At 39.4% G+C, this 18,825-nt stretch overlaps 1 protein-coding gene across 12 annotated transcripts in view; it reads right to left on the minus strand.

Moving 5' to 3' along the window:
• Positions 1-18,825, minus strand: part of LOC128701272 (phosphatidylinositol 3,4,5-trisphosphate 3-phosphatase and dual-specificity protein phosphatase PTEN) — a 97,992-nt gene that overhangs the window by 19,516 nt on the left and 59,651 nt on the right. For 6 of the 12 annotated variants that reach the window (XM_053794910.2, XM_053794905.2, XM_053794906.2 and 3 more), the window contains 2 exons: positions 3,546-3,587; positions 3,009-3,171 (listed from right to left, as the gene is read on the minus strand). The exons of 3 other annotated variants lie outside the window; for them this stretch is intronic. In XM_053794910.2, the coding sequence (XP_053650885.1) occupies positions 3,071-3,171; positions 3,546-3,587 (143 nt within the window). In that variant the 3' untranslated portion in view covers positions 3,009-3,070. Of the gene's footprint in view, positions 1-3,008; positions 3,172-3,545; positions 3,713-18,825 lie in introns of those variants that run through there. 3 more of the 12 variants (XM_053794911.2, XM_053794907.2, XM_053794915.2) reach the window with 2 other exon arrangements.

An 18,825-nucleotide genomic window follows, 5' to 3' on the forward strand; every position in this document is an offset into this window, starting at 1 on the left:
TACATAAAAAAACATTAAAAAACAAAGAAAAAATCTCTTGTTGGTCAAGAGAAAGAAAGAGAGATGTGTTAAGCACACTGAAGACCACAGAAGATGTGAGAAAATAAATAATGAAAGTATCTAAGCACCAAGAACAAGGGACCAGTAATCCCTTCTCCTATACAAGTTACCTAAAGATGACACTCTTCAGGTCACTTGTTCTATCTAGGCTGGAATATTGCTGCACACTAACAGCACCTTTCAAGGCAGGTGAAATTGCTGACCTAGAAAATGTACAGAGAACTTTCACGGCGCGCATAACGGAGATAAAACACCTCAATTACTGGGAGTGCTTGAGGTTCCTAAACCTGTATTCCCTGGAATGCAGGTGGGAGAGATACATGATTATATACACCTGGAAAATCTTAGAGGGACTAGTACCGAACTTGCACACAAAAATCACTCACAACGAAAGCAAAAGACTTGGCAGACGATGCAACATACCCCCAATGAAAAGCAGGGGTGTCACTAGCACGTTAAGAGACAATACAATAAGTATCAGGGGCCCACGTCTGTTCAACTGCCTCCCAGCATACATAAGGGGGATTACCAATAGACCCCTGGCTGTCTTCAAGCTGGCACTGGACAGGCACCTAAAGTCGGTACCTGACCAGCTGGGCTTTGGCTCGTACGTTGGATTGCGTGCAGCCAGCAGTAACAGCCTGGTTGATCAGGCTCTGATCCACCAGGCGGCCTGGTCACAGACCGGGCCGCGGGGGCGTTGACCCCCAGAACTCTCTCCAGGTAAACTCCAGGTATGTTGCAGTTTTTGAAACGTAGTGTTGGTTCTCCTCTGCTAAGACAATGATGGAGTGAGTGATGATGAAAGCATTTCGTCTTTTTCAGGTCACCCTGTCTTGGTGAAAAACTGCCGATGTGCCAAAAAAAAAAAATAAAAAAAAAAATTCATTTTTCTTTTTAGGTCACTGTCTCAGTGGAAGACCGTTGGTACATTAAAAAAAAAAAAAATCTCACCAACATCAACAGGGAGGAGCAGAGGAGGCCATAATTGTATAACATTAAAATGCAAGGCACAAACACTAGAAAATATTTCTCCATCGAGTAGTGTGTTTATCATGAGTTGATAAATTCATGGGGGTCACACAGCCCCTGAAGAATGAGATAATCCCATAGGGGTCACACACATCTGGGGGAAGCACTAAACTTGTATGGATCTTATAGTGCCTGGGAAAATGGGAGGTAATCAGGCTTGATTTAAGGGGTGGGGAGAAAGCAGCTCCAATTCCTTAGAACAACAGCCACTCACCATCATCACAGAATGGAAGATAGATAAGACAGAATACCACGAGGAAAGCCCAGCTCTGACAACAATAAACAAGTTATCAAAAACAGGTAATCACATTGTATATATGTTGGTAGAATTACCGACAATATGTAAAGTAAAAGGACACAAGTGCAACTAATGTGACATTTTATTGTGGCAACGTTTCCACAATAAAATGTCACATTGGTTGCACTTGTGTCCTTTTACTTTACAGGTAATCACATACATCTACACATAAATGGTTGCACAACGCGAATTAATATTAAGGTTTGTCATTCGTAAACACCATCAATACTGATCTGGTTGTAAAATTTCAAGGTACTCAACTGGTTAATACACAAGACTGACTCTTCAATTTGCCCTTATTATACTAGAAAATAATTTTAGATTATAGATTTTTTTGAAGATTAAAATAATATATTCAACTCATTATTGTTGCTAAGTTAAGTTTTGATAAAGTGTCACCTACAATTAGGGAAACTTTTCCCATATGTCCAAATTAAAACTATCTTTGAAGACACTCAAATACATGAGCATACAAACTGTTGACCACAAAATTTAATGACAAAACAAATTGACAAAATGCAAGACTTTCTTTTTTTTCTGTCAGGCTGTTATCATATTGCAATGCTTTTCAAGAAAAATCACATCCAAAGAGTACTACATTTATTGCAAATGTTTATACTTTGAGTATAATGAAGAAATGGCTCAAATACAGATCTGGCAGGCTTTCACTGTAGCAACATTTCTGTGTACAGCTTTATTAAGTCAGTCTACACAGAGTGAAACTTTTGCACAAAAACTTGAAAAAAATAATCACAATACTTCAGCTCGAATAACTAACAAATAATGAGCACTTAGAAGAGGAATCTTATGATGCCGTAATGGTCTGAATGAACCACTGTCAAATCATAACTGAATCACTGTCAAGTTAGCTATGACTTGATGGTGGTCCATGTCAGACGATAACAGGGTCATGCAGTTCCTCTTCTGAGTGCAGGTTATTTGTGAATTATACAAAAGCCTGCTCTGCACCTGTGCCTTTCCTTCATTAATGTCAGCAGTACACCTTGGTACCCAATTTGTAATGCAGAGAGAGAAAAAAAAATAGATCATTTACAGATACACACAGCCTTACAGAAGAAAAGACCATGCAAGTTTGAAGTGCTCTTCACTTCACACTCGTGTATAAACAACAGTGTCATAGCAGATCAACGTATATAACTACTAGGCTGCGAGATATACAGGTGCTGGTTTACAAAACATGTGCTATGCTCAGTGTAGAATATACATGAAGCTTTTGACACATATTAGATATAATAAGAATTAAGTTTACACACCATGTCACATTTACAACTACTTGTGCTTGTGCTCAAAAAATCAAACAAATGATCTACAATTTGTACTGATTAAACTACCTTAGGTTTTGAAACTTCATGAATTATCAATTATGGCCATATTTTAAATGCTTGCTCAATATTGGTAACTGTACACAATGATATACTGCATGCATCATAATAACAACAATTTACACAATATTAACACAAATCACTGTATGATGCATACAGATGACAACAAGCAGCATAAAATATGGCCTTGATATTCTCAATTGGAAACTACATTCTAGAAACAAGGCAACTGCTCATCAAGAAATAAAAAAAAAAACCTGCGATAGAAAACGTACGGGATGTAGTTCATGTTTGTGTCATGGGGAAGCAGGATGTGTGGTGATGAGGGGGGCTAGGGTCATGTAGGGCCCTCCGGCATCGTGTAATGATTCGGGTGGGCGGCTGAACAGTCCGACATGAGCCGATATCGACCCACGTAGCGCTCTGGGCAGTGGCCATCTGAGGGCGGGTTATTCCACTCTTAATACCAAACACACACACAAAATACTACAGTATTTGCAAAGAATAGTTGGTGAGACATTCTCCATTTAGTGTGTATTTTGTGACAAAAAAAAAAAAAACTGAGTAAAGCAAAAATATCAAATACTAAATTTGTGAAGACAAGTCTGACACAGCACACTGTAAACATTCCGTACATAAGAACTACTAAAATGCTTTGTAACACATTAAGTTCAAAAACTTTCATGAAAACCACTTTAAACCATGACCAACTGTGTAACAATGCACCTGAGTGTGCAACAAAATGTGCCAAATCTTTCTATATACTGAATTCATATGGTGCTCAAGAAAAGAAAAAAAAAAAAGATATTTACTGAGATGCTGCAAACTGTAGCTGGTTTCTATGCCCTTTGAGCCTATAAGAAGAATCAGGATGAAGCATTAATCACAGGTCACAAAGAACCAGACATTTTGTTGTGGCATCAACTATAATTTTGCATGTTAGTTATGCACTTGCCTCCATCATCATACATTCATACAACTGAAAAAAAAAAATGAAAACTTCACTTAAGTCATTTTTCGATTATTTCTTATTTACAATGCCAGGATTTATTTGTAACTCTAGTATTTCTTGTTCAGTAATTACTTGCTCTAAAAAATTGTATGAGCAAATTTTTATTATTATTATTATTATTATTATTATTATTTCAACCCATCACAATTGACTGGGAGATGAATTAAAAATTTAATATCTAAAAAAGTCATAAAAGTTATAAAAACAAATTGTCACTTGAAATAAAGTTTTACATTATTATTAACACAAGATGGACCAGGTGCACAAAAACTCATGAATAACATGCAACATAATGAAAAGTGGTAAAATGTGTATAATAAACACAAAAGAAACAAAAAAACACTCATCCTTAACACACAAAATCTATTAAACAACTACGTGACTGACACTATAATAAAATTTATAATATAATTTCTTTAAATCCTTACTTCCATTTTCACAATATTCTGTCTCCAAAACCTGTCTCTTAGAAGCATTGAGCAACTTACATTTTATTAATGGTACACATTACTGATAAGTAGAGCTAAGTACACCAAGACTCATCACTTCGATCCCAAATATGATGTATACTAACTCAAATTATGTTGTAATAAACAACTGTTGCTTAATAAACAGAAGGGTGGACGAGGGCTTCGAACAGTAGTACATAAATTGCCAGTCCGATGCTCTACCGTCTAGGTTAACTCGGTCCTTTCACTGATAAGTTAATAAGACATTTGTGCAAGTTAGGTATCCTTATTCTTAATGTGTTTTGCATGTTCAATTGGCATCTTCAGTTGAAGCACTGAAGATGACTGCTGAACATGAAACACATTTCAGCAACAGACACACTCAAGTGCTGCACTTGCGTCTTACTTGTCCCATATAACACTTCGTAAGTAACCCACACTTAGAGGAGGAAATGTTTCATGAAGTTTGGCTTCATCCTGAACCATTACCAAGTGACAACAAGAAGGACAGTTACCAAGTGACAACAAGAAGGACAGTTACCAAGTGACAACAAGAAGGACAGTTACCAAGTGACAGCAAGAAGGACAGTTACCAAGTGACAACAAGAAGGACAGTTACCAAGTGACAGCAAGAAGGACAGTTACCAAGTGACAACAAGAAGGACAGTTACCAAGTGACAACAAGAAGGACAGTTACCAAGTGACAACAAGAAGGACAGTTACCAAGTGACAGCAAGAAGGACAGTTACCAAGTGACAGCAAGAAGGACAGTTACCAAGTGACAACAAGAAGGACAGTTACCAAGTGACAACAAGAAGGACAGTTACCAAGTGACAGCAAGGATGACAGTTACCAAGTGAGAACAAGAAGGACAGTTACCAAGTGACAACAAGAAGGACAGTTACCAAGTGACAATAAGGACAGTTAGCAAGTGACAGCAAGAAGGACAGTTACCAAGTGACAACAAGGACAGTTACCAAGTGACAACTGTAACTTGATACTGGTGCTCCAGGATAAACTCAATCATCAGCTTAAGTTTTCTCTTAGATGTGCTTGTTATTTGGAACTGTTCCAGCCAGAGTACTGCGACTTGTTCTTCAGAGTGACACTTTCTCCACAACTTTTCTGCCAACAACAGTACAACACTTTCTCCACAACTTCTCTGCCAACAAGTTTGACACACTAAAGACTTGAAACCACCTACTAATTTCTATGCTTTATTGATCTATCATTTTCCTCATTTTAATTCCTAACAAAACATTTTAGCTTCAATAATACTGCACAAATCAATTACAGTGGTACCTCGAACAATTATGTAAGTGTATTTTTGTAAGTGCTTTTGTAATTGTATTTTTGGGGTTCTAAAACAGACTAATCTAATTTAAATTATTCCTAATGGGAACAAATTCATTCGGTAATGGCACTTGAACAGCCCTCTGGAACGAATTATGGCAAAAATTCGAAGTACCACTGTATTCTACTCTCTATATTCATCCAAACCCTACAGAGTTAATGTTCCATTTAGACATCAACACACACATTAGAAACAGTGCTCGTGCATGCACAATCATTACATTTACCTCACCTGAAATGCTCTGCATAACCAGGGGCTTTCAATGTGTACTATTAAATGTTATCCAGTTTTTTTTTAAATTATGTATTATGTGTAAACATATATATTTATTTATCTATAACTACTAATACCTCCAGATGTACCAGTTTCCTCTACCATTTTTATTTTTATTTTGCAATACTTTATCAAAATATATTTTCCCACGATCATCTATCTAGATATATTACCAGGAGAGGGATACCTTACAGGGATCACTGTTCGCTTTTAATCTTTTATTTTCAGAAGCAGTTTCAATGGTGTATAGCCAAACACCAGAACTCTAGTCCGAAGCAGCACCTGCACAATGGAGGACTGGAAACATTCTTGGTACTGGGAAAATATGGTCATAATAGTAACTTGGGAATAAATGCCTCTATAGATTTACCTATTAAACTTTTAGTGATTGTTACTTAATACTGTTCATTGTTGTATACAGGATATTAATTAAAATCAAATAACTTGTTTAGTTATTTTTCAATGACCAACATTAACTCGTAAACGGTCCAAGCAGATCTACGTTCACATGTGTAGTGCTCCAAAAGTAGATCTACGTTTTTTTTTTCATATTTTCAAACATAACAAAAAAAAAAGTAGATCAAAGTTTTTTTTACACATTTTCAAATGTAAAAAAAAAAAAGATCTACTTTTTTTACGTACTTTCAAATGTTGAAAAAACGTATATATATGTTTGGACCGTTTACAGGTTAATAACCTTATAGCCTATTTCATTAATCTTAATCAGAAAGAAGACACTACTGGAATTCAAAATACAGTGGTTCCTTAACACAACTGTAACTCAAACCCCAAAATACAGTGAACCCTCGCCTAACGAATGCATTGCATAACGTTAAATTCGCCTAACAAAGTGTTTGAGCATAAAATTTTTGCCCCGCCTAACAATAAAAAACTCGCCCAACGTGATTCGTCCGGGACCTGTCCACGCTGCCCCGTGGGTGCCAGTGTTTACAAGCTAGCCAGTGCGGTCACAGCTACACACACACTCGGTACACTATCCCAGTGTTTTTAGTGCTTGTAACTGCAAAATAAGTCATCATGGACCCCAAGAATGCTTCTAGTGCCAACCCTGTGGTAAAAAGGGTGAGAATTAGTAGGGAATTGAAAAAAGAGCTTAAGGAAATGTGTGCAAAGTGGGTTGAACTGCAAACCTTTATGGATTAAAATCACCCTAACACAGCTATTGCAAGCCGTGCTTGTGACTATTACAATGACAATGCTGTGGCCCATTTTAGGCAAATCTTCAAGGAACCCGAGGTAAAGAGCTCTATGGACAGCTTTGCTGTGTGACAGCGGTCCAGTGACTCTCGGGCATGTCATAGTGGCATTAGAAGAAGAAGGGAAGTAACCTCGGAAAAGGACTTGCTACCTCAAGTCCTCATGGCAGGGGATTCCCCTTCCAAACAATAACAAAATCCACCATCTCCCCTCCTCCCATCCCATCAATCATCACCAGATCTTCAATAAAGGTAAGTGTCATGTATTCTTTATTTAGTATAGTAGTACAGTGGACCCCCAGTTAACGATATTTTTTCACTCCAGAAGTATGTTCAGGTGCCAGTACTGACCGAATATTGTGAAGTAGATTAGTCCATTTCAGACCCCCAAACATACACGTACAAATGCACTTACATAAATACACTTACATAATTGGTCGCATTCGGAGGTGATCGTTATGCGGGGGTCCACTGTATTTGTGCATGTCTTCTTCTTTTTGGGTGTATAAAAATGTAGATTTCATGTGGTAAATTTTTTTTTCATACTTTGGGGTGTCAGGAACGGATTAATTTGATTTCCATTATTTCTTATGGGGAAAATTAATTCGGCTAGTGATAATTTCGGCTAACTATGAGCTCTCAGGAACGGATTAATATCGTTAGGCGAGGGTCTACTGTACATGGTTTTATTGTACTTTGCTCCAAGACCCCAGAAGTGCTACTTAAAGTGTACCTTGAACTTGCATGTTTATATATGCAGTGGAACCTCAAAAATCGAACGTATCACATATCGAACGTTTCGAAAATAGGGCCATTTTTTGGACAAACTGTGTCCCTATTATCAAACGCGCCCCTATTTTCGGACCGCCGGGTACGGGACCTGTCTGCCGGCCCGCTCTGTCCGCATCCCCGCGCAGGCACCGTGAGCAGTCTAGCTTTGTTTATGCTTGAGTGAACATTAACCTGTGCTCTCATTCCCGCATTTTACGATTATTTCGTTGTGTTTAGTGCTTGTGGGACTGTGAAACAAGCTGCCATGGGCCCAAAGAAACTTGCTAGTGGTACCCCTGTGGTAAAGAAAGTGAGAAACACCATAGATGTGAAGAAGGGAATAATACAGAAGTATGAGAGTGGTGCGAGACTTGTTGAGCTTGCCAGGATGTATGGGAAAAACAAGTCGACCATCGGTTCTATCTTGTCAAAGAAAGAACAAATCAAGGAAGCTGATGTTGCGAAAGGTGTTAATATAGGGAGTGAATGAGGTGCCTTCTTCAAAGATTAAGGAGATTTGTGCCAAGTGGAATGATGTCCAAATGTTTGTGCAGAAGTACCACCCTGAGCAAGCTGAAACAAGCCATCTTTGCACTAAGTTCAGTGACAGAACCATGTCCCATTTTAGGGAAATGTTAAGGAGGCGCCAGAAACAGAGGACTGTGGACAGTTATTTTGTGAGACAGGGGTCCAGTGACTCAAGCTGGTCCTAGTGGCATTAAAAGACAGAGAAGGGAAGTAACCCCAGAGAGGGCTTGACCTGAAGTCCTCATGGAGGGAGATTCTCCTTCCAAACACTAACCCCAACTCCCTCTCTCTTCCTCCCTATCTTCCAGATGCCATCACCAATCTTCAATAAAGGTAAGTAAAAATGTTACTTTATATGTATTACTATACATAATTAAAAACTATAGTATTTGTTGTATGTAAAACTGTAATTAATCTCTATAAAACGTATTTTTTGTGTGAATATTTTTGGGTTTCTGGAACGGATTAATTGTATTTCCATTATTTCTTATGGGAAATATTGCTTCGAATTTCAGACTTTTCGAATTTAGAACTAGCTCCTGGAACGGATTAAGTTCGATTTTTGAGGTTCCACTGTACCTTCCAGGCACTGTATCTCCCTTCACCTACTTCTAATTTATCCACAATATCTTGAGTCTACCTGGAGGGTGTTTTGGGGGTCAACGCCCCCACAGCCCGGTCCATAACCAGACCTGATGGTGGATCATCACCTGATCAACCAAGTTGTTACTACTGGCTGCACGTAAACCAACGTACAAACCACAGCCCAGCTGCTCAGGTACTGACTTTAGGTGCCTATCCACCTCCCTCTTTAAGGCAGTCTTTCCATTTCTATGGTACTTGGGTCTTTTTTCACTTATAAAGATTCGTCAGCTGCTTTAACATCATTTATACACTCTTTCTGCTTGATAATAGTAGAGGTAGTTGATTGTGGTAAACCATACTCACATACCAGTACACTAATTCTAACCTCTGCATTATGTTTTTCACACTTTCTTGTTTGATATTCAGAGGAACAGCCTGTTTACTGTGCAGTTTAAGGGCCATGATGACTTGGCAACACAAAATGTGGCATAATTAAATCACGAATGTGTATCGCAGCTCAAATTTTTCATCGCAACTAGAAACTAAATTATTTTTGAGGGCAAATAGTAACTCTAATCAATTGTAACTCAAGGAACCACTGTACAACATAGGCTTCCATAGAATATCATAGCCAGTGCCTTGTATTTGGCATACAGTGTATTGCTCATACAGACAGAAAGTTAGAGTAGTGAAACTAATCACAAAAGAGCTGAGATATACTCTAACTCATACTTTACAAAAGTGGCAAGAGCAAATTTAACTCTTGGAAGGTAACCAAAACACAACTCTCATTTTACTAAATAGCTCAACTATCTGCAAGGGATCACTTTGTGCACAGTTGTTCCCAACACACACAACTCATAGGATTACCCTAATTATGAGAAAACTGAAATATGTTAAAAATGTGGCTACTCACGGAGTCAAATGCAATGTTTGCAGCATTCAGAGAGACCCACATAAAGGATCATTATGACAACGAAATATGGATCCCAGGTTATAACCTACTTCGATGCGACAGACTAAACAGGCAACAAGGGGAGGTTGGCCTGTATGTCACAGAGTAGCTCATTTGCACAGAACTACTAAACACCTCAAATGATGTAGTTGAAGTTTTGGCAGTAAAGATCGAAACCCAAAACCTTGTCATTGTGGTGGTATACAAGCCTCCAGATGCAACTTCCCAGCAATTCCAGGAGCAGCTTGAGAAAATTGACTACTGTCTGGAAAATCTCCCAACTCCTGTCCCAAACATCTTACTACTAGGAGATTTCAACCTGAGACACCTAAAATGGAGGAGTATAGCAAACAACGTTTTAGCAGAGATCACACCGGGAGGCAGCTCAGATGAAAATTCACACACACACGAACTATTAAATCTCTGCAACAAATTCACCTGCCTTTCAAGGCAGGTGAAATTGCTGACCTAGAAAATGTACAGAGAATCTTTACGGCGCACATAACGGAGATAAAACACCTCAATTACTGGAAGCGCTTAAAGTTCCTGAACCTGTATTCCCTGGAACGCAGGCGGGAGAGATACATGATTATATACACCTGGAAAATCCTAGAGGGACTAGTACCGAACTTGTACATGAAAATAACTCACAACGAAAGCAAAAGACTTGGCAGACAATGCACCATCCCCCCAGTGAAAAGCAGGGGTGTCACTAGCACGTTAAGAGACAATACAATAAGTGTCAGGGGCCCGAGACTGTTCAACTGCCTCCCAGCATACATAAGGGGGATTACCAATAGACCCCTGGCAGTCTTCAAGCTGGCACTGGACAAGCACCTAAAGTCGGTACCTGACCAGCCGGGCTGTGACTCATACGTTGGATTGCGTGCAGCAAGCAGTAACAGCCTGGTTGATCAGGCTCTGATCCACCAGGCGGCCTGGTCACAGACCGGGCTGCGGGGGCATTAACCCCCGGAACTCTCTCCAGGTAAACTGCAGGTAAACCAGCAAATAGTAGAGCCTACAAGACTACAAAATATGCTGGACCTCATCTTCACTAACAATGATGGTCTGATACATAATATAACTGTATCAAAGACAATTCACTCAGATCACAACATAACAGAGGTATAGACATGTATGCACAGGGCTCCGGACCAGCAAAATGTGAGCAGTCACGAAGGTCTCTTCACGAAATTCAATTTCAATAACAAAAACATATAATGGGATCAAGTAAACCATGTCCTAAATGAAACAAGCTGCGAAGATATCCTAAACAACATGGTTCTGAACATCTGCCTTGACAAAATGAATTCTGTGGTTCTTGAGATCTGCTCAAGACACATTCCATTAAGAAAAAGAAAGAAGATGTAAACTAGAGACGTTCCCTATACAGACGAAGGCGAAGAGTCACAGAGCTCCTGAGTGGGGTCAATATATCTGAAATATGAAGGGAGGCACTAGTCAATGAAATTGCAAATATCGAACTTAAGCTGAAGAAATCTTATAGGAGACAATAATCAAAAGAAGAACTAAAAGCCATAAAGGAAATTGAAAAAAAAAAAATTCTTCTTCTCTTATTCCAAATCTAAGGGAAAAACAACATCCAGTGTTCATCAAGAACTGCAAGAAGCCCCTATCACGTGCCTTCAGCATTTTATGGAGAGGGAGCATGGACACAGGGGTCATCCCACACACACTAAAAACAATAGACATAGCCCCACTCCACAAAGGGGGCAGTAAAGCAATTGCAAAGAACTACAGACCGATAGCATTAACATCCCATATCATAAAAAAGGTTGGATGCGAGAAGTGGGTCATAATAAGCGTGTATGCACCTGGAGAAGAGAGGAATGCAGAGGAGAGAGAGAGATTTTGGGAGATGTTAAGTGAATGTATAGGAGCCTTTGAACCAAGTGAGAGAGTAATTGTGGTAGGGGACCTGAATGCTAAAGTAGGAGAAACTTTTAGAGAGGGTGTGGTAGGTAAGTTTGGGGTGCCAGGTGTAAATGATAATGGGAGCCCTTTGATTGAACTTTGTATAGAAAGGGGTTTAGTTATAGGTAATACATATTTTAAGAAAAAGAGGATAAATAAGTATACACGATATGATGTAGGGCGAAATGACAGTAGTTTGTTGGATTATGTATTAGTAGATAAAAGACTGTTGAGTAGACTTCAGGATGTACATGTTTATCGAGGGGCCACAGATATATCAGATCACTTTCTAGTTGTAGCTACACTGAGAGTAAAAGGTAGATGGGATACAAGGAGAATAGAAGCATCAGGGAAGAGAGAGGTGAAGGTTTATAAACTAAAAGAGGAGGCAGTTAGGGTAAGATATAAACAGCTATTGGAGGATAGATGGGCTAATGAGAGCATAGGCAATGGGGTCGAAGAGGAATGGGGTAGGTTTAAAAATGTAGTGTTAGAGTGTTCAGCAGAAGTTTGTGGTTACAGGAAAGTGGGTGCAGGAGGGAAGAGGAGCGATTGGTGGAATGATGATGTAAAGAGAGTAGTAAGGGAGAAAAAGTTAGCATATGAGAAGTTTTTACAAAGTAGAAGTGATGCAAGGAGGGAAGAGTATATGGAGAAAAAGAGAGAGGTTAAGAGAGTGGTGAAGCAATGTAAAAAGAGAGCAAATGAGAGAGTGGGTGAGCTGTTATCAACAAATTTTGTTGAAAATAAGAAAAAGTTTTGGAGTGAGATTAACAAGTTAAGGAAGCCTAGAGAACAAATGGATTTGTCAGTTAAAAATAGGAGAGGAGAGTTATTAAATGGAGAGTTAGAGGTATTGGGAAGATGGAGGGAATATTTTGAGGAATTGTTAAATGTTGATGAAGATAGGGAAGCTGTGATTTCGTGTATAGGGCAAGGAGGAATAACATCTTGTAGGAGTGAGGAAGAGCCAGTTGTGAGTGTGGGGGAAGTTCGTGAGGCAGTAGGTAAAATGAAAGGGGGTAAGGCAGCCGGGATTGATGGGATAAAGATAGAAATGTTAAAAGCAGGTGGGGATATAGTTTTGGAGTGGTTGGTGCAATTATTTAATAAATGTATGGAAGAGGGTAAGGTACCTAGGGATTGGCAGAGAGCATGCATAGTTCCTTTGTATAAAGGCAAAGGGGATAAAAGAGAGTGCAAAAATTATAGGGGGATAAGTCTGTTGAGTGTACCTGGTAAAGTGTATGGTAGAGTTATAATTGAAAGAATTAAGAGTAAGACGGAGAATAGGATAGCAGATGAACAAGGAGGCTTTAGGAAAGGTAGGGGGTGTGTGGACCAGGTGTTTACAGTGAAACATATAAGTGAACAGTATTTAGATAAGGCTAAAGAGGTCTTTGTGGCATTTATGGATTTGGAAAAGGCGTATGACAGGGTGGATAGGGGGGCAATGTGGCAGATGTTGCAAGTGTATGGTGTAGGAGGTAGGTTACTGAAAGCAGTGAAGAGTTTTTACGAGGATAGTGAGGCTCAAGTTAGAGTATGTAGAAAAGAGGGAAATTTTTTCCCAGTAAAAGTAGGCCTTAGACAAGGATGTGTGATGTCACCGTGGTTGTTTAATATATTTATAGATGGGGTTGTAAGAGAAGTAAATGCGAGGGTCTTGGCAAGAGGCGTGGAGTTAAAAGATAAAGAATCACACACAGGGTGGGAGTTGTCACAGCTGCTCTTTGCTGATGACACTGTGCTCTTGGGAGATTCTGAAGAGAAGCTGCAGAGATTGGTGGATGAATTTGGTAGGGTGTGCAAAAGAAGAAAATTAAAGGTGAATACAGGAAAGAGTAAGGTTATGAGGATAACAAAAAGATTAGGTGATGAAAGATTGAATATCAGATTGGAGGGAGAGAGTATGGAGGAGGTGAACGTATTCAGATATTTGGGAGTGGACGTGTCAGCGGATGGGTCTATGAAAGATGAGGTGAATCATAGAATTGATGAGGGAAAAAGAGTGAGTGGTGCACTTAGGAGTCTGTGGAGACAAAGAACTTTGTCCTTGGAGGCAAAGAGGGGAATGTATGAGAGTATAGTTTTACCAACGCTCTTATATGGGTGTGAAGCATGGGTGATGAATGTTGCAGCGAGGAGAAGGCTGGAGGCAGTGGAGATGTCATGTCTGAGGGCAATGTGTGGTGTGAATATAATGCAGAGAATTCGTAGTTTGGAAGTTAGGAGGAGGTGCGGGATTACCAAAACTGTTGTCCAGAGGGCTGAGGAAGGGTTGTTGAGGTGGTTCGGACATGTAGAGAGAATGGAGCGAAACAGAATAACTTCAAGAGTGTATCAGTCTGTAGTGGAAGGAAGGCGGGGTAGGGGTCGGCCTAGGAAGGGTTGGAGGGAGGGGGTAAAGGAGGTTTTGTGTGCGAGGGGCTTGGACTTCCAGCAGGCATGCGTGAGCGTGTTTGATAGGAGTGAATGGAGACAAATGGTTTTTAATACTTGACGTGCTGTTGGAGTGTGAGCAAAGTAACATTTATGAAGGGATTCAGGGAAACCGGCAGGCCGGACTTGAGTCCTGGAGATGGGAAGTACAGTGCCTGCACTCTGAAGGAGGGGTGTTAATGTTGCAGTTTAAAAACTGTAGTGTAAAGCACCCTTCTGGCAAGACAGTGATGGAGTGAATGATGGTGAAAGTTTTTCTTTTTCGGGCCACCCTGCCTTGGTGGGAATCGGCCAGTGTGATAATAAAAAAAAAAAAAAATCATAAAAATCTTTGAGAGGGTTCTAAGAAGCAAGATAGCCAACCACCTAGATACCCATCAGTTACACAACCCAGGGCAACACGGGTTTAGAGCAGGTCGCTCCTGCCTGTCCCAGCCACTGGACCACTATGTCAAGGTCCTGGATGTGGTAGAGGATAAACAAAATACAGATGTAGTATACACAGACTTTGCAAAAGCTTTCGACAAGTGTGACCATGGCGTAATAGTACACAAAATGCAAGATAAAGGAATAACGGGAAAAGTTGGTAGATGGATTTACAACTTCCTGACAAATAGAACACAAAGAGTACTAGTAAACAGAGTAAAGTCCCAGGCAGCCATGGTAAAACGCTCTGTTCCACAAGGCACAGTACAGTACTTGCTCCTATTCTATTCCTCATCCTCATTTCTGACATAGACAGAGATGTAAGCCATAGCTCCGTGTCTTCCTTTGCGAATGACACCCGGATCACCATGGCAGTGACCTCCATCGAAGACACTGCGATACTCCAAGTGGACATCAACCAAATCTTCGAATGGGCCACTCAAAACAATATGAAGTTCAACAAAGAGAAATTTCAACTACTCATATATGGAAAACTTGAAGAAATTAAAAATGTGTCAGGGTATACCACAAATTCTAACCATACAATAGAGCAGAAAAGTAATATGAAGGACCTGGGAGTGATAATGTCAGAGGATCTCACCTTCAAAGACCACAACAATGTATCTACCCCATCTGCTAGGAAAATGATAGGATGGATAATGAGAACCTTCAAAACTAGGGATGCCAAGCCCATGATGATTCTCTTCAAATCGCTTGTGCTCTCTAGGCTGGAATACTGCTGTACACTAATGGCCCCCTTCAAGGCTGGCAACAATGCAGACCTGGAGAGTGTGCAAAGAACTTGCACGGCACACATAAGTGCGATAAGGCACCTAAACTACTAGGAACGGCTGAAGATCCTTGATCTGTATTTCCTCGAATGCAGGCGAGAGAGATCAATCAATCACGTTTATTCTCTATAAGGATTACAATGTGGGGTATACAGATTTTGAATATTGTGTGGTTTACATGTTTTAAAATACTAATTACAGAGGGGGCCACTAGGACACCTAGCATGGCTAGGCATTTCGGGCAGATTTAGATTAATTCCAAACTTTAAATTATTACAGATTATGGTATTAAGGCTAAGTGACTACATTATAGTTTGTGAGTTTAGCAATGTGAATACTTTTGTTTTGGCACAATACATAGTGTCTATATTGGAGTATCATAATAATATACACTTAGAAGTTCCTGGAGGGATTGGTACCAAACCTGCACACGAAAATCACTCCATATGAAAGGAAAAGACTCAGCAGGAAATGCAACATTCCCCCGATGAACAGCAGGGGTGCCATGAGTACACTGAGAGACAACACAATAAGTGACCGGGGCCCAAGACTGTTCAATTGCCTCCCAGCATACATAAGGGGGATTACCAATAGACCCCTGGCTGTCTTGAAGAAGGCACTGGACAGGCACCTAAAGTCAGTACCTGACCAACCGGGCTGTGGTTCGTATGTCAGCTTGCATACGGCCAGCAGTAACAGCCTGGTTGATCAGACCCTGATCCACCATGAGGCCTGGTCTCAGACCGGGCTGCGGGGCCGTTGACCCCCGAAACCCTCTCCAGGTAAACTCCAGGTATGTACAGAGCTTTAGTCATGTGATAAAACTCTACTGCTAGCAAAAAGCTTATTAAACAAATCTTAACCTAGCATGTTCTGTTTTTTAACCATAATTGTTGGAAAGTTTTGCCATCCAACGTAAACTAAACAAACAAAATTTAGGTAAAATCAAAATTAACATCTGACAAAGCTCCATACTTGAGAAAAATACAGCAACATGTAGCCGACAGCAACACGTAGCCGACAGCAACACCTAGCCAACAGCAGCAACACCTAGCCGATGGCAGAAACACCTAGCCGACGGCAGCAACACCTAGCCGATGGCAGAAACACCTAGCCGACGGCAGAAACACCTAGCCGATGGCAGAAACACCTAGCTGATGGCAGAAACACCTAGCCAACGACTGCAACACCTAGCCGATGGCAGCAACACCTAGCCGACGGCTGCAACACCTAGCCGATGGCAGCAACACATAGCCGACAGCAGCAACACATAGCCAACAGGAACATGTTACTAACAGCAACACGTTACTGATATTGATGCAGGTGGTCAGAGTTGCTCCCATACACACTGCCCCTTGCTCCCACACACACACACACACACACACACACACACACACACACACACACACTGCCCCTTGCTCCTACACATACACACACTGCCCCTTGCTCCCACACACACACTGCCCCTTGCTCCCACACACATACTGCCCCTTGTTCCCCACACACACACACACACACACTGCCCCTTGTTCCCACACACACATACTGCCCCTTGTTCCCACACACACATACTGCCCCTCTCATTCCTGTACCTCCTCTACTCACTTCTACACCTACCTACCCCCCACCACACACATACAAACACCTCCCCTCACACACCTCCCCCCCCACACACACACAAACACTGCCCCTCACACACCTTTTCCCCACACACAAACACCACCCTCCTCACACACACACATATATACATACAACAACATAAAAATATATGATCCTGCAACACCAACGGCAAATTAAACACTGCACTACAGAATACAACACTACTCAATACAATACACAAAATAACAATACAACACCATGCAATACAATACTGCAACATAAAACACTACATAATAATGCACTACATAACACTATAATACAACACTATATAATACAACACTATATAATGCAACACTTCGTAATACAATACTACATTACACAACACTACATAATACAATTCTACATTACACAACACTACATAATACAATACTACATTACACAACACTACATAATACAATACTACATTACACAACACTACATAATACAATACTACATTACACAACACTACATAATACAATACTACATTACACAACACTACATAATACAATTCTACATTACACAACACTACATAATACAATTCTACATTACACAACACTACATAATACAATTCTACATTACACAACACTACATAATACAATACTACATTACACAACACTACATAATACAATTCTACATTACACAACACTACATAATACAATTCTACATTACACAACACTACATAATACAATTCTACATTACACAACACTACATAATACAATTCTACATTACACAACACTACATAATACAATACTACATTACAACACTACATAATACAATTCTACATTACACAACACTACATAATACAATACTACATTACACAACACTACATAATACAATATGATACACAAAACAGTGCACAATATACTACATAGTACAATGCTACATAATACAACAGTACACAGTAGACACTACATACAACAGTACACAAAACAACCTACATAATACACTACACAATTCTTCAAACTACATACTGCACTACACAATACAACTACATAATAAACTACACAATACCACATAATACACTACAAAATACCATGACCTATATAATACACTATACATTACAACTAAATAATACACTATACAACTACATAATGCACTACACAATACTACAAACTACATAATACACAATACTACAAACTACATAATACACTATACAATACTACAAACTACATAATACACTATACAATACTACAAACTACTACATAACAATACACAATACACAATACAACAAACAATACTACACTATACAATACTACAAACTACATAATACACTACACAATACTACAAACTACATAATACACAATACTACAAACTACATAATACACTATACAATACTACAAACTACATAATACACTATACAATACTACAAACTACATAATACACTATACAATACTACAAACTACATAATACACTACACAATACTACAAACTACATAATACACTACACAATACTACAAACTACATAATACACAATACTACAAACTACATAATACACTACACAATACTACAAACTACATAATACACAATACTACAAACTACATAATACACAATACTACAAACTACATAATACACAATACTACAAACTACATAATACACTACACAATACTACAAACTACATAATACACAATACTACAAACTACATAATACACAATACTACAAACTACATAATACACTACACAATACTACAAACTACATAATACACAATACTACAAAC

This window comes from Cherax quadricarinatus, chromosome 72 (genome assembly GCF_038502225.1).
Source record: "Cherax quadricarinatus isolate ZL_2023a chromosome 72, ASM3850222v1, whole genome shotgun sequence".
NCBI classification, from domain to species: Eukaryota; Metazoa; Arthropoda; class Malacostraca; order Decapoda; family Parastacidae; genus Cherax; species Cherax quadricarinatus.